This window comes from Balaenoptera physalus (genome assembly GCF_965194825.1).
Source record: "Balaenoptera physalus genome assembly, chromosome: 19".
In the NCBI taxonomy this organism is placed as follows: domain Eukaryota; kingdom Metazoa; phylum Chordata; class Mammalia; order Artiodactyla; family Balaenopteridae; genus Balaenoptera; species Balaenoptera physalus.
This window is the reverse complement of record NC_138900.1, coordinates 13025702-13050981: the sequence shown is the minus strand read 5'-3', so window position 1 is coordinate 13050981 and position 25280 is coordinate 13025702. Positions and strand designations below refer to the sequence as shown.

General features: G+C 53.0%; 1 protein-coding gene and 1 long non-coding RNA gene across 10 annotated transcripts in view; one reads left to right on the top strand and one right to left on the bottom strand.

Moving 5' to 3' along the window:
- Positions 1-6680, top strand: part of LOC309648895 — a 116717-nt gene extending 110037 nt beyond the window's left edge. The window contains exon 2 of the long non-coding RNA XR_014256848.1: positions 5278-6680. This is a non-coding gene — a long non-coding RNA (uncharacterized lncRNA). The remainder of the gene's footprint in view (positions 1-5277) is intronic.
- The window catches only part of AKT2 (AKT serine/threonine kinase 2), a 51362-nt gene that overhangs the window by 21560 nt on the left and 4522 nt on the right, over positions 1-25280 (bottom strand). For 5 of the 9 annotated variants that reach the window (XM_082438060.1, XM_082438054.1, XM_082438056.1 and 2 more), the window contains 3 exons: positions 10564-10693; positions 1599-1727; positions 4-119 (listed from right to left, as the gene is read on the bottom strand). In XM_082438060.1, the coding sequence (XP_082294186.1) occupies positions 4-119; positions 1599-1727; positions 10564-10609 (291 nt within the window). In that variant the 5' untranslated portion in view covers positions 10610-10693. Of the gene's footprint in view, positions 1-3; positions 120-1598; positions 1728-10563; positions 10694-11424; positions 11539-22179; positions 22263-25280 lie in introns of those variants that run through there. The other 4 variants (XM_082438053.1, XM_082438055.1, XM_082438057.1 and 1 more) reach the window with 3 other exon arrangements.

Genomic DNA, 25280 nt, shown 5'->3' with positions numbered 1-25280 from the left:
GACTTGCCTTTCATCCGGAGAGTCTACATGGAAGGTCCTCTCGATGACTGTGGTCCACTGCAGGCAGCGTATGACGAAGGTGTTGGGCCGCGGTCTCTCGGTCTTCATCAGCTGGCATTCTGCAGAAGAGGGATGTGAGCAGGGAGGGTAAAGGGACAGCCCTGCCAGTCTGCACCCCACATTCCCCAAGCCACCTCACGTGTGCCAGCCCTACGACACTTTAGTGACCGAGACAGCCCTGGCCTTGCCCCGCAGGGCTCAAGGTCCAGTGTGCGTATGTGGAGGGGAGACAGACCTTCCAGTGATGGCGCAGTGGTCAGGGCTGACTGGGGTGGGGAGCCCAAGAGGCAGCCAACCCAGTCCAGGGGCTCAGGAGGCTCCCCTGAGGAAGGGGCATCTCTGCATTGAGCCCTGAAGGCAGAAGGGTGTGTCGTGTACAGAAGCCTAGAGGTGAGAGAGGGCCCAGCTGACTTAGGGAAGAGCCAATGCCGTGTGAGGCGGGGAGAAGTGAGAGACAGGCTGGAGAGGTGAGCAGAGGCCAGCCTGCGGGGCTCAGGGGGCACGGCGAGGAATCTGGACTTTGTCTTGAGGGCAGCAGGCAGCCATGGAAGGCTTTAAATAGGGAAGGGACATGAACAGATTTAGACAGATCCCTCTGGCTGCCGTGTAGAGGGTGAGAGAGAATGGAGGCCGGGAGCCCAGGAGGCTGGGGCTACACCAGAGTGGGGCAGGGGAGGGGAGGGAAAGGCAGATAGATGGGCCACAGAGGAGGTACGGAGAGGCATCTGGGACGATGCCCTGGCCTCTGGCCTGAGGATGAGGGGGCAACAGGGCCCTCCCAGAGAAGGAGATGGGGAGGTCGAGAAGGTTAGGGAGGGAGAGGAGACCCAAAGGCCAGTTTGGGACATGGTAGGTATCCCACGGTGGGTATCCCAGGGAGAAACATGCAGGAAGCTCCTTGGCACAGGTGGGGAGAGTTCAGGAGGGAAGCCAGGGCTGGGAACAGCCACGTGGGGGTCACCAGCACACAGGAAAGCCACCAGGACAAGGCTTTAAGCAGGACAGAGAGGGGCGTGGGGCTGGATTCCAGAGCAAGCAGGTGGGGTGGCCTCGAGAGGCGAGGCTGGGGAAGAGGCTAGAGCAGGGAGCTAGTGGGGAGAGGACAGTGGTCTGGGCTACGAGGTGGCGGTGGAGGTGAGTGTCTTTGAAATGTTCTAAGGAGGTGGGACAAGGATGTGGTGACCAATCAGGTCAGCGGGGAAGGAAGGTGGCAGTGGGTTGAGGGCAGGTTCTGTGAGGCCCAGGCAAGGGCTTTGCACCGGCCAAGCTTTCACTGGTCAGTGTCTGGCAAGAAGGCACCACTTCGGGTACCACAGAGGGGACAGAAGGCCGGAAAATGCCCCAGCTTCTCTCTTCTTCCCACTCTCCACTGCTGACCAGTACACCCCCCAGGCCCAGTAACACAGAGGTGGAGCAGGGAAAGGGTGGGAAATAGATCTGAGGGCAAACAGGCCCCAGACAGGCCCACAGCCCAAGAACGATCAAGCCCCACGTGTCCCCAAGACCTGCCAGCCGTTCTCTGAGTCCCTGAGACGCACCTGCGACAGAGAAGTTGTTTAAGGGGGGCAGGGTCTGGTCAGGGGCCTCGGGCCGCTCCTTATATCCAATGAAGGAGCCGTCGCTCTTCAGCAGGAAGTACCGGGGCCGCCAGGTCTTGATGTACTCACCTGTACGGAGGCAGGGTGGGAGGGAGAGAGGTCAGGGCAGCCAGCCCAGCGTGGCAGTGCCTCACAACGGGCACCACAGTGGGAGGAGGACGGACAAGAGGGTGGGCAGGAAGGTGCTTCTCCCGGAGAAACCCTCGAGGCGGCCCCTGCTAATGCAGGCTGGGCACTGGGCTGGGCCCAGTGATCCAGAGGTCATGCCTGCAGGAAGGCGCCTGCCGCAGGGCCTCAGGGCACCAGCTGCCTCAGCGTGTGTCCAGCAGCGAGCCATCCTTGCCAGCGCGTGGCCCGGTCCCAGGGGAGGCCCAGGCTTCCAAACACACACGCCCTGTGGCCCTGTACGGCCACATCCCACGGGCGGGTGTTCACCAGTACAGCTGTGCAGGTGGGTCAAATGTCAAAACACTGCGCCAGGCGGGGTATAACTGTTGCTGTGCCCTCCGAATGCTCCTTGACCCCTTCCGTTTTTTCTAACCGTGAATATCCAGGCACCCTGTACACACATACATACAGGTGCACACTATAAGGACCCCACTCCTCAGAGGGCTGCTATGGACTAAAATAAGATGGTGAAACATATATCCACACAAAAAACATAAATGTCCACAGCAACATTATTCATTATAGTAAAGGGTGGAGGGACTTCCCTGGTGGTCCAGTGGTAAAGAATACACCTTATAATGCAGGGGACGTGGGTTCGATCCCTGGTTGGGGAACTAAGATCCCACATGCCGCGGGGCAACTAAGCCCACATGCCACAACTACTGAGCTCGGGCGTCTCAACTAGAGAGCCTGCGTGTCGCAAACTACAGAGCCCATGCGCCCTGGAGCCCGTGCACCACAACTAGAGAAGAGAAAACCCACATGCCACAACTAGAGAGAAGCCCAGCACCGCATCGCAAGAGCCCGTGTGCTGCAACAAAAGATCCCACATGCCTCAACGAAAGATCCCACATGCCTCAACGAAGATCCTGTGTGCTGCAGTTGCAGCTAAGACCCGACGCAGCCAAAAATAATAAATAAAATAAATAAATAAATAAATAATAAATCTTAAAAGAACAAAAAGAGTGGAAACTCAGAAGTTCATCAACTAATGAATGGATAAACAAAACGTGACATATCCGTATGATGGAACATTAATATTAGTCATAAAAAGAAATGAAATATTGGGAATTCCCTGGTGGTCCAGTGGTTAGGACTCCATACTTCCAGTGCAGGGAGCACGGGTTCGATCCCTGATTGGGGAACTAAGATCCCTCATGTCGTGCAATGCGGCCAAAAGAAAAAAAAAAAAAGGAAATGAAGTATTAATACATGCTACAAGGTTGATGAATCATACCTTATGCTAAGTGAAAGAAGCCTGTCACGAAGGATCACAAATTATATGATTTCATTTACATAAAATGTCCAGAATAGGGAAACTTACAGAGATGAAAAGTTGATTACTGGTTGCCTACGGCTGAGGAGGGGGCGAGTCTGGGGGGAGATTGGAGGGTGATGGCCAAGGGGGAGTCCTTTTTAGGGTAGTGAGAATGTTCTGAAATCGACTGTGGTGATGGATGCACTACTCTAAGTACCCTAAAAGCCACTGAACTGTGCGCTTTAAGTGGCTGAATTGTATGGTATGTGAATTATATCTCAAGGTGCTAAAAAAAATAAAATGAGATGGCAAATATAAAGCACACATAAAGCACCCAGCCTAGCTAGGGCCCAGCACACCAATAAATCAATAAATGCTCTTTATCATCAGTCCACTGGGCAAGCAAAGAGTGTGCCAGGCCCTTCACTCACATAGCACATGGAGAGGCAGGATGGCAGGGTGGGCTCCAATAAGTCACCTCACTTCTCTGTGTCTTTGTTTCCTCTTATGAGGATATCCCGTTAATTGATGACGATGATCAGATAGTACTATATAGTGGTACTTTGTGCCTGCCAAGCACTGTCCTGACTATCTTATAGGTTTTAACTTGTTAAATTCTTTCAAATTAGATACTAAATGATTCCATGTATGTAAGGTTCAGAAACTAGCAAGACCCCAAATTCAACAGCACAATAAAAAGGACTATATACCATGACCAAGTGAGTTTTATCCCAGGACTGCCAGGGTGGTTCAAATACATGAAAATCAATCAATGCAGTATATATCATGAAGAGTAAAAAACACAAGGTCATCCAGATTGACACAGAAAAAGCGTTCGACAAAATCCAATGCTCTTTCATGATAAAAATACTCAGTAAGCTAGGAAGAGAAGGGAATTTCTTCCACAGGATAAAGGACATCTATGAAAAACCCACAAGTTAACAACATACTCAATGATGAAAGGATGAAAACTTTCCCCTAAGATCAGGAACAAGACAAAGATGTCCACCTTCACCACTGCTATCAAACACTGTAATGGAAGTTCTAGCCAGAGAAAAAGAAAAAGATAAAAAGTATCCAGCTTGAAAAGGAATAAGTAAAAGTATCTCATTTGCAGATAACATGATCTTATATACAGAAAATCACAAATAATCCACAAAACAATTACTAGAGCTAACAAATTCAGCAAGAGCAACACACAAAAACAAATTGTTTCTATACACCAGCAATGAATAATCCAAAAAGGAAATTAAGAAAACAATTCCACTTACAACAGCACAAGGAGGCAAAGATTTATACACTAAAAACTACAAACACTGCTGAAAGAAATTAAAGACCTAAATAAATGCAAAGATCCTGTGTTCATGGATTGGAAGACTTGATGTTAAGATTACAATACTATCCAAAGCCATCTACAGATTCAACACATTCCCTGTCAAAATTCCAATAGCCTTTTTTGCTGTTGAGGAACAGTCAACCCTCAAACTTACATGGAATTCAAATTCATGTGGCAAGGGGTTCCAAACAGCCAAAGCAATGTTGAAAAAGAAGAACAAAGTAAAAGGACTCATACTTCCTGATTTCAAAACTTACTACAAAGCTACAATAATCAAATCAGTGTGGTATAAAGATAAACATATAGACCAATGGAGTAGAACTGAGAGTCAAAAACTAAACCTACATACTTATGGGCAACTGATCTTCAACAACAATACCAAGACCATTCCATGGGGGAAGACCAGTCTCTTCAACAAATGATGCTGGGACAACTGTATACCCACATACAAAAGAACAGAGTTGGAACCCTATACCATATACCATATAAAAAAATTAACTCAAAGTGGATCTACCTAAATATAAGAGCTAAAACTATAAAACTCTTAGAAAAATACACTGGGGTAAATCTTCGTGACACTGGACTTGGCAACAGATTCTTAGATATGACAACAAAGGAAAAAAACAGATCAAGTGGACTCATTGAAATAAAAAACTTTTGTGCAAAGGATGTTACCAAGAAAATAAAAAGACAACCAAACAGAATGGGTGAAAATATCTGCAAATCATATACCTGATAAGAGTCTAGTATCCAGAATATATAAAGAACTCTTACAACTAAGCAACAAAAACACAGTCTGATTAAAAAAATGGGTGAAGGTGGGGGGAAGGGTAAGCTGGGATGAAGTGAGAGAGTAGCAATGACATATATACACTACCAAATGTAAAACAGATAGCTAGTGGGAAGCAGCCGCATAGCACAGGGAGATCAGCTCAGTGCTTTGTGTCCACCTAGAGGGGTGGGATAGGGAGGGTGGGAGGGAGGCTCAAGAGGGAGGGGCTATGGGGATATATGTATACATATAGCTGATTCACTTTGTTATACAGCAGAAACTAACACAACATTGTAAAATGGTTATACTCCAATAAAGATGTAAAAAAAAAAAAAATTAAAGAGCAAAAAAACTTGATAGACTTGATTGTATAAAACTATGAACTATATGCCAAAAATCAGTATTGACACTTTTGAAGATTTAAATCTTAAAATACATATATAACATAATCGATACAACAAGATATGAATAGGCATAAAAATAAAAATAATTTACCCAAATCTTAAAAGAAAAAAAAGGGTGAAGAACTTAAACAGACATCTCACCAAAGATATACAAACGGCCAACAAGCATATAAAAAGATGCTCTACATCATCAGTCATTAGGGAAATGCAAATCAAAACGAAATACCACTTAATACCCACCAGGATGGCTTTTATTAAAAAAACAAAAACAGAAACAAAAAAACTAAAAGAAAAAGAACAGGTGTGGGTGAGGATGTGGAGAAATTGAAACCCTGTGCACTGCTGGTGGGAATGTAAAATGGTGCAACCCTGTGGAAGCTTGGCGCTTCCTCAAAAAGTTAAATACAGAATACGCTGTAGATTACACATACAGAATGTATGACCCAGATTTTATACATTTCTTACCTACATTATCTAACTATATATAATAGATTATAAATAATATAACCTAATGGATATATACGTCCCAGCAATTCCACTCCTAGGTGTATACCCACCCCCAAAATTGAAAACAAGTACTCAAATCCTTGTATACAAATGTTCATAGCAGCACTATTCACAATAGCCAAAAGGCAGAAATACCTCAGATGTCCATCAACAGACCTACAGATAAACAAAATGTGGTATATTCATACAATGGAATATTGTTTGGCTATAAAAAGGAATGAAGGGACTTCCCTGGTGGCGCAGTGGTTAAGAATCCACCTGCCAATGCAGTGGACACGGGTTCGAGCCCTGGTCCGGGAAGATCCCACATGCCATGGAGCAACTAAGCCCGTGCACCACAACTACTGAGCCTGCGCTCTAGAGCCTGCGAGCCACAACTACTGAGCCCGCGTGCCACAACTACTGAAGCCCATGCGCCTAGAGCCCATGCTCCCCAACAAGAGAAGCCACCGCAATGAGAAGCCCGCGCACTGCAACGAAGAGTAGCCCCCGCTCACTGCAACTAGAGAAAGCCCGCAAGCAGCAACAAAGACCCAACGCAGCCAAAAATAAATAAATAAATTAAAAAAAAAAAAAAGGAATGAAGTACTGATATGTGCTACAGCATGGATGAACCTCAAAAACATTATGCTAGGGGCTTCCCTGGTGGCGCAGTGGTTGAGAATCTGCCTGCCAATGCAGGGGACACACATTCGAGCCCTGGTCCGGGAAGATCCCACATGCTGTGGAGCAACTAAGCCCGTGTGCCACGACTACTGAGCCTGTGCTCTAGAGCTTGTGAGCCACAACTACTGAGCCCGCGTGCCGCAACTACTGAAGTCCGCGCGCCTAGAGCCCGTGCTCCACAACAAGAGAAGCCACGGCTATGAGAAGCCCGCGCACCGCAACGAAGAGTAGCCCCCGCTTGCCGCAACTAGAGAAAGCCGGTGTGCAGCAGTGAAGACCCAATACGGCCAAAAATAAAAAAATAAATAAATTTATTTAAAAAAAAAAAAGTTATGCTAAGTGAAAGAAACCAGACTTTTGTGGCCACATATTGTATGATTCATTTATATGAAATGTCCAAAATAAGTAAATCCATAAAAACGGAAAACAAATTGGTGGCTGCCAGGGGCTGGGAGGAGGGGGAATGAGAACTGACTACTTAACGAGTACAGGGCTTTCTTTCAGGCAGATGAAAATGTTTGGGAACTAGACAGAGGTAGTAGTTACACAACACTGTGAATGTACTAAAGGCCACTGAATTGTGCACTTTAAAACAGTTAATTCAGTGTTATGTAAATTTTACCTCAGTTTTAGAAAGAAAAACAAAACTAGAAAAATTCATCCACTCTATTGGAGGTTGGGAGAGGCACAGGGGCTTCTGGGGACTGACTGACTCTATTTCTTGACCTGGACACAGGTTTGGGGGTAAGCTTATAATCCAGGCACTTACCTGTGGTGCTTTATATATCGATAACAAGCTAAGGAAAAAAAGAAACCTAGAAGGAAAAATATCCTCACAACAATCCCATTTTACAAATGAGGAAACTGAGGCACAAAGAGGCTTCACTACTTGCCTGAGGCTCACAGCTGTTGACCGGGAGAGCCGGGATTGGAACCCAGGTCTGCTCTGTCCCGAGCCCATGTTCCTGACCACTACGCTGTCTGCCTCTAAATTGGCAGACGAGGCCTGGCCTGCTGGGGCCTGGCAGAGAGTATGCTGAGGCTGTGTCAGAAAGGACACCCGCACATGGCATAAGGGACCCATCCTTGAGTGGACCTTGCTGAGCAAGAGGTGGCATGTGAGCCAGGAGCGGGCTCAGGAGTTGGAGCCTGAAGCTCAGCACTACCACCTCCTTGCTGGAACCTCGGGCAAGTCAGTCTCCTGCCGAGCTTCAGCTTCCCGGTCTGTGAGACGGCGCCCACCTGACGGGGCAGTAATGGAAATGCAACAAAACTGGGTCTGCCTAGAGCAGAGCCCCAGGCCCGGCAGGGTGGGCACACAGTAAGCCGGAGCTGCTGTTATTTCAACCACCAGGGGTGGGGTGGGGTGGGGTGGGGTAGCGGGGATGTCCAAACAGCGGCAGGGCCCACTTCGCCTTACCCACCTCTGCCAGCTGCTGCTCAGAATGACAGGCACTGGAGAGACCCAGGAGTGACGCGCACGCACGTGTGCAGGTATGGTACAAACCCAAGGCAGGTGGTCATCTCAGCAGCCTGTCTGGGTCCATGCAGGTAAGTGGAGACACTGAAGGCCTAGGAGGGGCTGAGATCCACTGAATGCCATCAGCATTAATGCCAGAGACAAAGCCCTGCCCCGGCCACAGTTCTCGGGCCACCTTCAGGGCTCTGCCACCCCAGCCTAGTGAGCCAAGGGCCACGGAAACTCAGGAGCCTGAGACCCTGGCACACCCTAACACACTCGCACTATCCACACACACAATCCCAAACGTTCATTCAACAGTTATTGAGTGCCTGCTGCACGCCAAGCACTTTTCTAGGGCACTGGGGACATCTCAGTGAACAAGCCAGATAAAATCCCTGCCCTCACGAAGCTGACAATCTCAGACGCCTGGGTTGTTGACCCATTTTACAGATGTGAAACCAAGGCTCAGAGGGATGACATAGCTTACCCAGTCATACTGAGAGGAAGTGGCAGAGCCAGGGTTGACACCTGCCAAGGTTCAGAAAGCCGCATCAACAGCCCCAAACTCAGGGCCCAATCTGGGTGGGTAGGCCAAGGTGTCTTGAGTACCACCCTGCCTGGAAAGGGCAGCAGGAAAGGATTCTCCCCTGCTCAGTCTGATGGGGGAGGCCTGGCCTGGGGAGCCACCTCCGTCCCTCATCACTGCTCCATGTCTGCGGGCTGTGACAGGGCAGGATGGGCGGGCACCTCTCCCAGTTTCTGCAGGGCCAGCCCCACCAGCCTCCTCGCCCCCTTTAAACATGCCTGGCCCACTCCCCTTTGTGGACTCATGGGCTGTCCCCTTCGCCCTTGCCCCAGTTAACTGTGGGGCTCACTCCCTTGCCTCCCTTCAGATCTTTATTCAAACCCCCCCCTTCTCAGTGAGGCCCTCGCTGACCACCTCGTTTGGGATAACTCCCCCTCACACCCCTCCTCCTCCTCACATTGTTCGGCTTTCCTCCATGGCACTCACCACCCACTGGACACACCTGTCTACTCAGGTGCCATGGGCTCTCCCCCCCAGTGTAAGACATCAACAAAAGGATGGGGACTTTTGGCTCATCTGGTTCACTGCTGTGTCTCCAGCACCTAGAACAGTGCCTGGAACACGGGAGCTGCTCAACAGATGTCTGCTGAGTGAATGAAAGTGCACAGAGTGGCTACCCCCAGGCCTGGCGTCCCCCTCCGCAGGGGAAGGTCCGCGGAAGCCAGGACAGTCTGCCTCCTTCGCTCCTGGGCGCCTGGACAAGCTGACTCTCAGCACGTGCCTCTTCCTAGCTGCCCCTGCACACGGCAGCGCGGGCGTTAAGTGCGCTGGTTCTGGGGTAGGGGCCTGGGGCCTAAGGGTCTAGTCTCTTAGTCTCTTTGTAAATGACTTCATTTCTCAGCTGCCCACCAGCACAACCAGATCGGGTCACGCGCTGGCTCACAACATCCTGGGCTTCTGAACGCCTGGAGAGTTAAAGCCCTTTCCATGTCGTCGAGGGCCGACGGTCTGATGCTGCACCACCGCTCTGCCCACCTCCTCCAGCTCGCCCTCGCTCGCTCTGCGCCAGCCACACTGGTCAACTCTCCGGTCCAGGCACAGTCTCATGCCCTGCAACACCCCTGCCTGTCTATCCGTGTGGCTCGCTCCCTCACCGCCTCCAGGCCTCTGTTCACTGTCCCCTCCTCGAGCTGCTTCCACTGAAGCCCATCTTCCTCCAGCCCGTTCCCCCTCACAGCTCCTATTTTTCACAACGGCACTTATCACCACCTGACATCATGTCTGTTTATTGTTTGTCCCCATCCCCCAGTGGATCGCAAACTCCATGAGGGCACCACAGTGTCCCCAGAGCCTGGGGTGGCCAGCCCGGCATACCACACACTCCACGAGTATTTGCTGAATGAATAAATGCTGAATATCATCTCACTGTGTTACTTCAGTTAAGTGACTGACCCTCTCTGAGCCTCAGTTTCTTCATCTATAAAATGGGGCTACAAACAGGATCACTAATGCAGAGGCAGAACTTGAGGCCTGGCCTGGAGGCTAATGCAGGAGGTCCAGCTAGGCCTGGAGGCTCAGGCCCAGGCACAGCCACAGTCCCTCTGTCCAGACTACTTTCAAAGATCCCATGAAATGGGCTGGTAAGGAGCTAGTGGCCAGGGGCAGGGAGGGAGGCAGACAGGGCTTGGAATGCTGGCTCCTCAGGTGGTAAAGACCCTGTACCTCTGCCTCTCAGGGCACAGCTGCCAGGAGAGCCAGGGCGGAAGGGGGAGACACGCAATCCCGTGGGCAAAAGCAGCCCCTTACCGCGCTTGTGGAGCCAGCCTTCTTTGATGACAGACACCTCGTTCATGGTGGCAGCGTGACAGGCTGTCACCTAGCTCGGGACAGCTCAGGGCAGCAGGACATGCAGGAGGTGCAGTGGACAGAGCACAGTCTGCAAGACAAGAGAGGAGCCTGTCAGAGTGGGAGGGGGATTGGGCCTCAGCGCCTTCCCTCGGGACAGCCCGCCTCTGAGGCCCCTCGGGCTGCTCGGACAGGGTGGAGCCAGGGCGGGTGGGCCGAGACCTGCCCTGGGGCCCAGGCTGAGGGGGAGGAGGTGGCCATGTCCCCAGGGAGCCCAGTCTTTGGGGGAAAGGACACGAGCTTGCCCTCAGAGCCCACTCTGGAAGGAGCAGAGCTCCCTGGCCTGTGCCCGGACACTCAGGACACCCGTGCTGACCAGAGGCAGCCCCTCCACCCACCGTCACTCCTGGTGGGGCGGGGCGGGGCGGGAGGCAGGCGAGGAGCTGCAGCCCCGCCCCCTGCGTCACTCCCATGCCCCAGCGCTGAGGTCACCTGGGCTGAATCAGACGGCCCTGGGCACCTGAGGGAGTGCTCAAAGCCACCAGTATCTGCCTGCCAGCCCCAAACACACACACACACACACACACACACACACACACACACTCTCTCTCTCTCTCTCTCTCTCTCTCTCTCTCTCTCTCTCTCCTTTCCAAACCAAGGAACCACCAACCTGCCACCTTTAGCGAACCAAGTACCACCCCCACCCCGGCACCAGGCCACCTCATATCACTCTCTCAGCCTCAGTTCCCTCCTTGTCCCCAGCAGATGACAGAGGAAAGAAAGGTCTCAGTGCTCCGCATCTTCAACAAGAAAGGAACCTACTGCATGTACACTTATCTGGGGCCCAGAAGCCAGTCCTGGGGGCTTGACCGAGGCCCTGGTCCCCTCCCAGAGACCTCTGCTTCCGTCCTCAGGGAGCAGCAGCCAACAGACTGACGGACGCCGAGGCCGCTGCTTCGTCTCAGGTTCCCAGGGCAGAGGGGAGAAAGGGGGGAAGGCAGCCACCAGCTGGGCCCCTACCTGGAGCCACAGGCCTGGACAGGGGCCATGGAGCTCAAGGCGCCTTTCGCCTTTCCTGGCCTGGGGTTATTTGCGGACAGCAGGTCAGGAGCTACGGTGGCCCCCAGAGAAGTGGCAGCTGGCTCTGGGGACACCGCAGGCATCAGCTTTCTCTCGTGCCCCAGGGGAGCTGGTGGGTTGGACACACTACTGCCTGGCATGTGACGGTGGCAGGCTGCCCAGGCCCCAGGCAGAGGGAAGGGAGGTAAGTGGGAGGAAGACAAGATGGACAGTGTCAGGGAAGTAAACAGCGGGGGAGAAATCACGTTCTGGACTCTGAGCTGCAAAGACAGGGTCCAGCAGGGGCTCCCTCCCCCAGCAGGTACGGCTGGCACCTCCGGGGCTCACACCCACAGACCGAACACACCCAGGACCGCCAGATCTTCGCTCCAAAACATCCACCAGTCTGTGCTTCAGTCTTAATGTGACCAGGGTTTCCACCCCAGCCTCCCGACAACGCGGCTCAGGTCCAGCGCTGTCCTCTCCCACGAGGACTCACCCCACCTCTTCCCTGGCCTCCCATCCTCCCATCTGTCTCCCTCAGCACCTACAGGGACCCTCAAATCTGACCCGTGGCTTCCCACAGGCCTCAGGAAAGAGCCAGGCTCCTCAGCTTGGGATTCCAGGCCCCTCAGGCCCTGGCCTCTGCTGCTCCCCACCCCTGCTCCGCCCGCAGTCCTCTCTGCCATCCACGGCTTCCTGATCCTCTCCCACCCCACCGCCCCTCCCCACCTCCCCTCCCCACCTCCCCTCCCGCCCTGGCTTTCTCCCTGGGTTCCCAGCCTGTGCTCTCAACCCCTGTACTCCATCCTAAATCTGACCCTGTCCCTCTCTGTTCAAAACCCTTCCGTGGCTCTCCAGTGTGCTCAGAACACAGAACAAGGTCCTTTCCACCACAAGAAGGCCCGGCATAAGCAGAAAGTCACCTAGAAAGCCCTCAAGAAAGGCTAATGACCGTGACAATGATTACCACACCAGGCACTGCCCACCTCCCCAGCCCCTCCTCCCCCGCCCTCACTCTCTGCCAGGCTTCTGGCACTCAGGCCCTTCCCTCTGGCCTCTATCCCCAATGCCTTCTGTGAGTTCCCCCTCTTCCTTAAGGTCTCAGCTGAACCAATGCCTCCTCCAGGAAGCCTTCCTGACCTCAGAGGCTGGACTGGGTCCTCTCCATGCACCTCCTGGTCAACTCTCCCCACACCTCTAAACACTAATTCAGCGCACCAGCCCGGTGTCTGGCTCTCTGTTGAATGCACAGTGAACGAACCCAAGTCTCCCCAAAAGATCCCCAGCCCAGGACAAGAGACAGCCTCAGAAACAATTCCAGAATCTATTCACGCCACCAATCTTTTTCTGAACATGTCCTAAGCTCCAGACTCTGTCCTGGGTTCCAGAGACAGAGAGTCACTAAGACACAGCCCCTGCCTTCAGGAAGCTCACATTCCAGTAGGGGAGGCAGACAGTACACAGGCCACAACGTCAGGTGGCAGCAAAGAAAAGTGAACACGGGAAAGGAGGGCAGGGAATGGGTGCTGTGTTAGCCACGCTGTATGAGGGACAGGTGACCCAACGTGTAGGGAGCAAATTTCAGGCAGGGGAAGAGCAAGTGCAAAGCCCCTGAGGAAGCTTGGGAAGGAGCTTGGGGAATGTGGTTGGCACAGGGTAAGGAGCCGGGGCAGAGAGCACACTTAGGGCCTGGAGGCAGGCGTGGTGGGGAGTTAGGGAATTCCTCTCCAACACGGGGGCCAACACTGCACCTTCCCCTGGTACGAGCTCAGTTCAGAATAGGGCTGGGTTCCCAAATAGGGCTGGGTTCCCAAATAGGGCTGGGATGGAGAACCCAGAGTCCAAAGGAAGGGTGGATGTGGAAGTAAAGGACAGGGGCCTCGTGAGCCCTGTCTCTCCCCTCCCCTCCCCTCCCCACCCTCCCCAGCCCAGCAACTTCACCTCTCGGAGCCTCTGTGATTCAGCAGCACCAGGGCTGTCAGTAGCACGAAAGCACCCACTGTGTGCAGAGGCTCAGCCCACTGCCTGGCCCCCAGTGAACACCCAAACACGTGGCTGCCAAGATCAGAGAGAGGTGAAGGCAGCCGGGTGTGGCCGAGAGTGGTCAGGGTTGCAGAGTCCAGGAGCCAATGCCAGCTGGGTGGCCTTGAGCGTGAGGGCGCTCCTCCAGAGCCTCTCTGATCACTCCCAACCACCCCACCAGAGGGCCGTGACCATGCCCAGGGCAGGGCAGAGGCTGAGAGAGGGGAAGTGTTTACCTTGGGTCTCCCAGCTGAGGAGTGGTGGAGGCCCTGGCTGCAGCTCGGCCCACCAGAGCCACTTTTTACATTCTCACTCCAGCGACTAAAAAGCCAGCAAGCAGCAGCTAGGGCGAGGGCGGGGGAGGAACTGAAAGATCCCCTGCATCCTGCCTGGATCCTGCCCATCCTCCCACTGAGGGTGGCGCCTCCGCTGAGGTATCTGTGACGCAGTCCTGCAGTGACGAAACACCATCACCACCGCAGCCAAGAAGATGGCCTGCTCCCTGGGGAGCTCCCGATGGAGGACACCCAGACCTGCCTCTGGAAGCCGGGCATCAGCACAGCAGGGGAGTGCCTGCATGGCCCCACCCCACCCACTGCTCCCTAGGGTGTCTGGGCTTCAATCGCTGAGGGTCTGGGCAGGAGCTACAGCTGTCAGTTAGAGGCGAGCCACCTGGGAGGCAAGGTGAAAAGAGCAAGGGCACCTCAAAGGAGAGGACACTCACACAATGAAGGAACGCACACAATTTCATTAGTTATGGGGAAATGCAAATTGAAACCACCCACCAGGATGGCTAAAATTTTAAAAACTGACAACGCCAAGCGTTGTCAAAAATGTAAAGGAATCGGTACTGGTGGGAGTATAAAATGGTTCAACCACTATGGAAAACTGTTTGGCAATAACAATTAAAACTCAACATATGCCTACCCCGTGACCCAGCAATTCCACAGCCCTCTAAGAGAAATGAGCACATTTGTTTACCAAATGACATGTACTAGAATGTTCACAGCAGCAACATTCACGGTAACCTCAAAACTGGAAACAGACCAGGTATCCATGCACAGGAGAATGGATAAACAAACTAAGGTAAATTCATAGAGCACACCACCACACAGGGACGGAACTACTGATACCTACAACAGGGATGAAGCGTAACAACTTTACACGGAGTGAAAGAAGCCAGATGCAAAATGACACATCAAGTATGAATCCATGGACAGCAAGTTCAGAACAGGCAACATGACACCATTTGTTTCTCACTTGTAAAACTGTGCAGAAGATCAAGGAAGCAAATATCCAAAAGTCAGGAGAGTTGTTACATATGGGAGTAACCGAGGAGGGAGGTTTCTGGGAGCTGACAATGTTCTATTGTGATTACAGAGAATCACAGCTTTACAGTTATTCGTTATACTGTACTGTATAAAATACGTTGAACATATTTTTCTGTATTTTATGACGAAGTCACAATAAAAAAGAACCTGGGTTTGGGAGCCCAGAAGATATAGGGGAACGAAAATCGGGCCTCCTGGCTTCTGGGGCTCCCCCCAACCCCAAGGCTGGCTTGCCTGGATTTTCACCTCAAGGCCAGTCACCAATGAATAAGGAAGAGGAATCTGGGGTCCGCAGGCTCTGGATTTCAGCCCCAGGCTTTGCTGCTTCTTGGCTGTGCGGCTGCAAGCGACACCCTCATTGGCCTTAGTGCTCCAATCTGTACAATGATCCGGCCGGAGGAGGGACGTGCACCCCGGAGGGGCAGGGCTGGACTGTTGGTATGTTTAACACAGAAGAAAGCTGAAAGGGAATGAAAATCACCACCCACAGTGGTCAGCTCTGAGCAGGGAAAGGAGAGGTAACTGGAGACAGGTCCCGAAGGGGCAAGGGCAAGGTTTGATGTTTTAAATATCTGCTAAGTACATGGATATCACTGACTTATTCTAGTGTATGTCTTAAACACTCTAGTAAATTTTTTTTTTTAATTTTAGGACTTTTATTTTGGCTGTGCCGTGCAGCATGCGGAATCTTAGTTCCCCGACCGTGGATCGAACCTCTCCCCCCTGCACTGGAAGCACAGAGTCTTCACCACTAGACCGACAGGGAAGTCCCTAATTTTAGAACTTTTTATTTCTATCTGCCTCGGAGGTCTTATTACTCAATGGTTTCCAAACTGTAGCTCCCTCAGAAGCTTCATCTCACCTTGCTGGAGTCACGTCCATTAGAGGTGATTTACAGGATGACACAGGGCCAGGGGGAGAGAGGCCCTCAGATGACTGCCTTGTCCTAGCTGGCAGCCTCGGGAAGGGACTGGGTCCTGGAAAAGGTCCTTCCAAACCTCTTTTCTCATCTGTAAAATTAAGGTCACTGTGGTTCCCGCTACTAGAGGGGTTGTGTGGCCCAGATGAGTGAGCTCCAGGGCTCCTGTCGTCGCCCCTCCTACAATCTGGGACCCTGTGACCACCTGAGTCAGAGGAAACCCCCTCCTCTGCTCAAACCCTCCCAAGTCCCCATCTCACCCAGAGTAAAAGAAGCCAAAGTCCTTTCAGGAGCCCAGGACCCTATTCTGCATCATCTCCCCCCTTCACCACTCTGAACCCTCCATGGCACCAGTGCCTCCAACACACCTGGACCCCCTACCTCGGGGCCCTTGCACATGCTGCCCCCTCAGTCAGAACTGTCTTCTCCAAGTATCCGTGGGGCCCTGCCCCACTTTCTTCAGCCTCAGCTCACATGTCTCTTTCTTCGCGAAGCCTCCATACCCTCCGTGGTCAAGAGGACCTCCCGTTATCCTTGATGAAAGTAAAGCGCTCATCATCACCGGCTCGACTGTACATGTTTACTTGTTTACAAGCTTACTGTCGACCTCTCTCCACTGTGATGTCAGGGCAGGGTAAGGGCAGGGCCTGGCCTGCTCGGGCACTGCAGGACCCGATCCTCACGTTCAGATCCTCAGAACCTTGCGTGGTGCTAGGTCCACAGTGGGCACTTAATAACTATCTGTGGAATGAACATGGGTAAGAGTGAAGCCCTGTGCCCAGAACACGTTCAAAATAAGTTAAATTCCTTTCCTTGCCCCTCGTCAAGTCCTTTTTCTCTCGCCCCCTCTCCCTGACCTGCTTCCCATGCCAGACAGCACAGATGGGATAAGGAGGCAGGAGGGGGAGGCAGAGGCTCTGCATCTCCTGGGGCTGCAGACAATGGGGTGGGGCTCCGCCCTGACACCCTGACCCCCCAGGAGCCTCTGTCACCTGCTCTGTAATCTGCGCCGCACCTACAAGTCCCAGGAGGACTTGCTCAGGAGAGAAATTCAAAGACAATAGGAACCTGTGGTTCGACAGGCAGCGTCTGCCCGTGGGAATGTGGGAGGAAAGGCGCACAGGGCAAGCGAAACGATTCCCTCATTCGCCACCTGCAGCTCTGTGAACTGGACCCGCGTTTTGTGAGGGCACTTTAGCAAAACTGAAAAAGTGGAAAACGCACAAGTCCTTGGAGCAATTACTCTTGCAGAAAACGCTTATGCAGGTGCACACAGGTTCTCAGGCGGGGTTGCTCAACCTCGGTACTAGTGACATTTAGGTAATTCTGGTCATGGGGCTGTTCTGCAAACTGTTAAGAGGTTTTAGCAGCATTCCTGGTCTCTACTTGCTAAAACCAACAGCTCAACCTCCCTCGGAGTTCTGACCATCAAAAATGTCTTCAGCCATGACCAGATGTCCCTTGGGGGCAAGGCCATCCCCTTGGTGAGAACCGCTGTTCTGAGAATACTGTTCCTGGAAGAGTGAAACCCAGGAAGCAACCTAAATGCCCACAACAAGGGTCTGGTATCGTCACAACGGTTAATATGATGCCAGTACGAAAGAGGCAATGCCTACGCAGCACCTGGCACACGCCAGGCACACCTAAGTGCTTTGTACATGAGAATTCAACTCTCGCAGAAACCCTATGTGGCAGGCACTCTTTAGCTGACAGTTCTGGTTCTTTTTTAATTTTTTCGTATAATTATATTTAAACTTTTTTTCTTTTTTCTTGGCTGCGCCACACGGATTGCAGGATCTTGGTTCCCCAACCAGGGATTGAACCAAGGCCCCAGGCAGTGAAAGCGCAGAGTCCTAACCACTGGACTGCCAGGGAATTCCCAAGGCACTCTTATTATCATCTCCATTTTTATGAAGAAACTACGTCACAGGGGTGAAATAACTTGCCCCATCACCTGATCAGGAAGTATGGCGCTGGGCTGGGACCACACGGGCCCAAGTGGCCTGTGGAGTTAAGGCACACCTGGATTCACGTCCCTGCCCGTCAACTTTATAGCCTCCCCAAGTCTCAGTTTTCTCCTCAATGCAATGGGGATGACAGCAGTGCCTCCATCGCAGGCTCATGTGTGGGAAGAGCCCAGCAAAGCACCCAACCCTCGGTAAAGGTCCACCCACCAGACAGAACACGATGCAGGCGTGCCATGCGCAAGAACCAACCTCAACATGACATGCTGACACTGCCTGTCAGCGTTCAGTGTGCTCACGGCACAACAGAACATCGGCCTGATCCCTTTCTGAAGCACAAACGTGTATGCACCACATCGCCTCAATTCCGATATGCTTATTTTTTCACAGGCTGACAATACTGAGATTGACATGCATCTCACAAACCACATATAAACTTCATCTGCAGCATCCTTTTCAGAAAAGCAGTTATGTGATCCACAGTGGATCTTACGGGGAACAGTGTCTTCCACGGGAGGGCATGAGGTATATGTTAAATGTCATGTGCAGAGAAGGAACTGTGCCAAAGAGCCAACAGAGGCAGAATAATGGGAGCAGGAGTGAAGGTGGTCTCGGGAACCAAATGCATTTCAACCTCAGCTCCGCCACTTGCTGTGGAGCAAATGTCCAAGGCTGCTGTGAGGATTAAATCAGTTTATCCACATAAAGGCCTTCAAACAGAGCCCGATACGACGACTGCTCAACACCTATCAGGTGTTAGCATTTCCCCAGCAGGTGGAGACATGGGGACCATCACTTCCTACATGACACGCTTCTGTAATGTGAATTTTTACCTACACTGCCTCTTTGGTAAGAAGGCAGTATTGAAGACACTTTTTCTTCTCCTGAGCACTACATGCTCCCCACAACTGCCCCATCTGTCTACTTGGAGCAGGTAAGACTGGAGGCAGGCTGAAGACGTGGGTGGGCTGCAAACAATACTGGGACAAGAATAAGCACCAGAGCAGACTTCCTTCTCCTCCCTGCCACCAGCCCCACGCTGCCCCGCTCTGCCCGCCTTTCAGCACCCACAGAAATCATGTCAAATGTTTGAGTCTGCCTGGCCACAGACCCGTAACACTCGAGAGCACCATGTCGCAGCTAGAGGGACCCTCCAAAAACAGCTCTGCTCCGGGATCACGTCACAGGCCCTTATGGAGGCCACAAAGGACCACTTAAGGTGGCCCCTGCCTGTTCTCCAGCCTCATTGGTCAGCATGCTCTCCCTGCCCCTCCACTTTCCCCTTTACTCCTTGCTCTCTCTCTCTCTCTCTCCCTCACCCCAGGGCCTTTGCACATGCTAGTCCCCCACCCATCTTCACCTGCCAAATCCTTGTTTCCTCAGGGAAGCCTGCCCTGACTGCCCCCTGCCTCACGAGTCACAGACCTTCAGAGCTCGGTTTTCCTGTCCCCTCACAGCACTTACCACCTCTACCGTGCTCAGTCACTCGTATAATTAATTATCTGGGTAATGGCGCCTCCCACACCAGACTCAGAGCTCCATGAGGCAGAGACAGGGCCTGTCCTGGTCTGCACTGTGTCCCCAGCCCCACCCAGCCAGGGCCAGGCCCAGAGCTTTCATCAATTCAGAGTGGGGGTGGCAAACAGAACCACAGCTTTTGAGCTCAGAGTTCTGCCAAGTGGAGGGGAAACAAAAAAACCTGCATTCACTCATTCCACAAATATGGCACCCTTGCTGTGTCAGCACTGCTCTGGTCACCAGAGAGTCAGCAGTGACCAAAACAGAACTCCCTGTCCTGGGGGAATTTATTGGGGGGGGGGGGGAGTTTGGACAGGCATTAAAACAAATAATTTAAATAAACAGATAAGTTATACAGTACACCAGAACTGACAAACGTTATGGAGAAAAGAAGCATATAGAGAACTAGCTGTGTGGGAAGTGGGCAAGGGTTTCCAATTTTATAAACGGTGGTCAGAGCAGGGCTCACTGAGACAGTGAAATCTGAGCACAAACCTGAAAGAGATGAGGCAGCCACGTGGAGACCTGGGGGAGAATGGTCCAGGCCAAGGAAGAACAGCACCAAGGTGTGGCCTGCGTGAGACACAAGAGGTGGCGGAGGGGAGCAAGGCACATGTGGCTACAGAGGAAGCCGGGGACCTGGCTGGGCAGGGCCTGGGAGGCCACTATAAGGGCTGTGGCTAGGATTCCCTGGAGGTCCAGTGGTTAGAACTCGGCACTCTCACTGCCAGGGCCCGGGTCCCTGGTCGGGGAACTAAGATCCTGCAAGCCTCGCGGTGCAGCCAAAACAAAAACAAAAAACAAAAAACCAACAAAGGGCTGTGGCTATTTCTTGGAGAGAGATGGCAAGTGTCAGCTTGAAGAGGGTGCAGTGTATGGAATCCCCTGGCCCCAGTGAGGCGGGAGCTGTATCCCAGCCTTCTCCTCCAGGAATTGTGCCCAGAAGAAGCCCTATGCACTGGCCTGACACTCCCACCACCTGGCTCACTTGGGGACCACAAGGACCCATACTTCACAGATGGGGAAAACTGAGGACAGGAAGGCTGGACAGCTAGGACACAGCGGAGGGGACTGGATCACGGCGTCCCAGCCTGAGCCTCTTCCACCTCCCTCCACCCTCACTCCCAAGAAACCGAGCCCCTCCCACACCCCAGCCCGCCCTCCCTTACCATCCTCGATGCCCTGCAGAAGAACAGGGCCGCCCGACACACACACAGACACACACACACACACACACACACACACACACACGGCCCCTTCCGTCTGGCTGAGGGGTTCCTCCCTCACGGGAGCGGCTCCGCACCGCCATCCTCCGCCTGCCTCCCCAGCCGCGCCCTGAGGCAGGGCCTGGTGGTGTGAGACCCCACGTCATCCCTAGGGCACCTTGGAGCAAACAGGCAGGGTCCTAACCAGGGCTAATATTTACTGAGTGCTCACAACGTGCCAGGCCTGGATTCATATTAATAATCCTCACAGCCACCCTGTGAGGTAGATATTATTACTATCCCCATTCTTTGGAAGAGGAAACAGAGACCCAGAGAGAATAAATTGTGTGCTCAAGACCATAACAGCGGGTGAGTGCAGGACATGGCTGATCTAGACAACAGAATTTTCTGTAATGATGGAAATGTGGCTACTGGGGCTAGTCCAACTAAAGAACTAAATTTTCACTTTAATTTTAATTACTTAAAATTTAAATAGCCACACATGGCTAGTGGCTAGCACACTGGAGGTGTATCTCTATAGAAGCTCTCTTAATGAGGCAGCAGGAGCCTGAAGGCAGGGGCGGGGGTGAGGGTGAGCCAAGTGCCACGGATGCTCGGATGCTCGCAGGCCCGAGGGCTGGCTCATCCCGGCCTGCCGAGGAGATGCTCCCACACTACACCATCACTCCCGAGCCACGACCCTGACCTGCTCACCCCAGAGAGCTGGAACAGGGCTCCGAGGCCCAAACCCACACCTGGAGTCCTGCTGGACTCAAATCCTGACTTCCACTTCCAGGCTGCAAGGGACGCTTCTCTGAAGGTCAGCATCCTCGCTCTATAACATTTGATCTTAATACCAACCAGACCAAGCGTTTATTATGTTATTTCAAAAGATGCCTTTTTTGACAACCCAGGGTCGTCGTGGGGACCCAATGAAACGTGCTTCCAGCACAGTTGGGGGTGAGGCCGGCGCTTTGGAAGACAGGCAGCAATTACATAAAGGTGAATTCCAAAGTCAAGGGCCAGCCTGAGCCAGAGCCTCAGTTAGCCAGAGCTATGGAAGTGGCAGCTATGTTAATACTGTCACTAGCTGGTTAAAAGGAATTATCCAGATGATTCATGACATGCCCACATTAACTTTTTAAAAAATATCATATAAATGAAAACACACAGCTAGAAAGAAAGCAGACAACTCGCAGACACCACCCCAAAACACATGCTTAACACCCTAACCGGCCACCCCCCACCTAGGTCTCTGGACACCAGTTTGAGAAGCACGGCCCTAGGGGACCCCAGACCTGCCCGAACAACCTGGGTCCTGCCACCCTCCGCTCCCTCCCTCTCCCCCAGCTCCACCAAGTGGCCTACTCTCAGTAGCACCACCACATCAAGGTACCTCCCACCTCAGGGCCTTTACCCAGACTCTACCCTGCCTGGCCCAGTTCCTGAATGCCTCACCTCAGGAGACTTCCCCAATGCACCCCGCCCCCCCCCCCCACCATGGCCAGCTTAGATCTCTGTTCCCTTCCTCGGAGCACCAGTAAGGCAAACATTACCTCGTGGCGTCCTCCTCTAGACTAGGTGCTGTTCCTGGTGTCCAGAACTACACGTGGCACAAAGTAGGTACTCAGTAAATTATCTGGTGAGAGAATGGAATATACAAATGACCAGAAACAGCCAAAGCTGGCTCCAGAAGCCATTCAGGAATCAGTGCCTTCCACCCTCATCCCTTCCCCCTGGCCTCTGGGGAAGGATGGAGCTGGCCAAGGTCAGGGCTCCACGGGCATGAGAGGCAGCCGCAACCCCTCTCCCAAGCAGGCATCAAGTGGATCTAACTCACTCATTTCCAGGACAACTGAGGCTTACCTTGTGCCAGCTCTGTCTAGAAGAAGAGAAAGCAAAAAAGAACAGCAGTAACAATCCCAGAAAGAGTGGCCATGGCATTGGTCAGAGACAGAAGAGCCAGTCTTAAAAAGGCAGACTTGACCCCAGACAGAGCTGGGTTCAAATTTCATGTCTGTCACCTATTAAAACTTTAACTTTGGGTAAATCCAATGACCTCCCGGGTCTTCATCTGGGGAGAAGAGCTGCACCGAGCTCCCAGGTCGCGGTGGGAAGCAGGCATGTAAAGCCCCGGAGCAGAGCCTGGCACGGAGAGCCCACTCTGCCAGCTCTCAGCAAAACACGGGCATTCTATGGCGCGCTCTGCACCTCAGTTTCCTCTCCACAAAACGGGGTGACTGCTGCCTGCCTCACGGTCTGCCGTGTGTCTGAAAGAGCACGCACGGAGTGCTCACAGCGTCTGGCCGAGCCCCTGCTCAGCGATGGGCGTGATGAATATTCCTGTCCGGTGCCCTCCCCAGTGGGAACCTCAGCTAATTGGCCTGCCACTCCTTCCCTGCCAACCAATAAGCCCAGGCTGGCCACATCCAGAGCCCCTTCTCTGCTCTCAGGTGCCCAGCCTGACAACCTCCAGCAACAGCAGCTCAGATCCACTGAGCACCTTCTCTGGAGGCCCCATGCCACGTACTTTCTGACACGTTAGCTCCCTGAATCCTCCCTACAGCCCCTCTCGGCAGGGATGTGCTGTCAGCTGAGCAAAATGCATCTCCGAGGGATGAAATCAGGCCCCCACCGTTGCATGGCAACCAAGACAGGAGCCAGGAGCAGGGTTCACACCCAGGTTGGCTGCCCCCAGCCCGGACCACTACACAGAGGATGAACACCTTGAAACCAGGCTGCAGAGGCCTGGGGAGGGGGGCAAAGGAGCAGCAGCCACCCCAGCCTGTTTGGAAAGGGCCCACAAGGTGGCAAACCAAGGCAGCCTTGGATTTCTGGCCTCACCCTTAGAATCAACATCTGCGGAAGAGCTTCCTGGGCAGGACAGCTGGGCCTGAGGAACTTCCTGCAGGAACCTCTGACATGTAGTCTCTCCTCGGCCAGCCCTGGCTTGCTGTCCCTTGTTCCCGCACCCAGGACAGCCGGGACCTGACGTGGGTGCCGAGTTGGCAGCAGGTCCTGCCCCCAAGGGGCCAGGCTGAGCTCCCACTCCACCACCCCTCCCACCCCTGTTCCCTCCCTCCCTCCCTCCCTCCCTCCTGGTCCCGCTCCCAGGGCTGTCTCCCCAAGCTGGGCCTCTTGCTGCTTGGCTGGTTGTCCAGAAGAGCCTGCCACGGAACCACCCCACCGTGCAGCCCAGAGGCCTGGTGGTTGAGAGCCTTCCACTGAGAGCTCTTGGGAAGTTGAAGAGAGGCCCAGGGAGGGGTGTCCCTGGGTCCCCCAGAGGCCTGGAGATCAACTGAGAAAAATACTCCTTTCCATCCCCCCCATCCCAAGGGATTTCTGGAGGCCCAAGGATGTTTGCTCTGAGGGGCTCTGCTCCTTCCGGGAAGATACTCCAGATTGAGCCTGGGACAGCCCCAGGCTCCTGCTTACTGCGCTAAGCCTTAAGTTCCAGGCTCAGGTGTGGGATTAGAAGTCCATGGTTACCAAGCACCTTCCTGGGCTGGGGGGACTCTGGAGCCACTCTGCCCAAATACAAAGCCTGTCAGTGTTGGGGGACCCTGCACAGATTACCAAGGCTCTCCAGGCCTCATTTCTCACCCCTGGGAGGTGGGAACCACAGCTGATTCCTCCTCGGTCTGAGGGGTTTTCACTCAAGTCTCCCATGGCTCTTCACTGCACACCAGTCCTACCTACAGGTCACCTCCCCAGGGAGGCCCTCCCTGATCATTCCAGCTAAAACATAACATCCCCACTCTCTCTTTCCCCTGTCCCCCATTCATTTGGCCTTTGAAACGTTCATCACAACCTGATGTCCTATTATTAGTTTGTTTGCTGGGTACTTGCCTCCAGTAGAAGGTAGGCCCATAAGGCCCAGTCTTCCAAGTTCTAGAGCAGTGCCAGGAATGTTGCAGGCCCTCAGGCCATAAGCTGAGTGGAAGGCAGAATCAGCAAGTACAGTTTTTAGCAGGTATTACTGTTGTTCTGTGCTGTTATCTGATATTAGCTGTTTGGTTGAGGAGGGGTGGGCAGAAAATTAGCCCACTGAGCCTCCCCCATCTGTCCCTAAAGGGAAAAGCCATGGGCCCTGGGAAACACGGTGTGAAAACCACAGAGGAGGGAGGCAACCAAAAAGGCCTTCGCTCTTTCTACGGCAGAGATTCTACTCAAGGGGGAAGTGGGAGGCATGTGAAACTCCCTGCCCGGCTCTAAAATCTACCCCCACCCCAGGCAGAAGCCTGAGAACCTCTCATATGCCAAAAGGCATATTCTAAAACCCTAAATCTGACCAAGCTGCTCTTCAAGATGGTCTACAAGGCTCTGAGTGACCCTGCCTGCCCTCAGCCCCTGGCCTGCCGCCCACCCGCTCCTCGCCTCACCCTGCAGGGCCACACGGGCCTCTGTGCAGCCTGTCCCTGCACCTCACTGAGCTCAGTCCTCCCTGCAATTTTTTCACTGTGGTTCCCCCCACACCCCAAGGCTGTTCCTTCTCAGGACACCTTGTCAATCTGAGATCAGCTCAGAGGCCTTGCTGACAGCCCATCGCACCTGATTTTAATTGCCAAGCACCTCCCTTTAACCTGCCCCTTGTTTATTCAGCAGGTTTAGGGTTTGTCTCCCTCAGCTCCATGGGGGTAGGGCCTTTGTTAAGCGC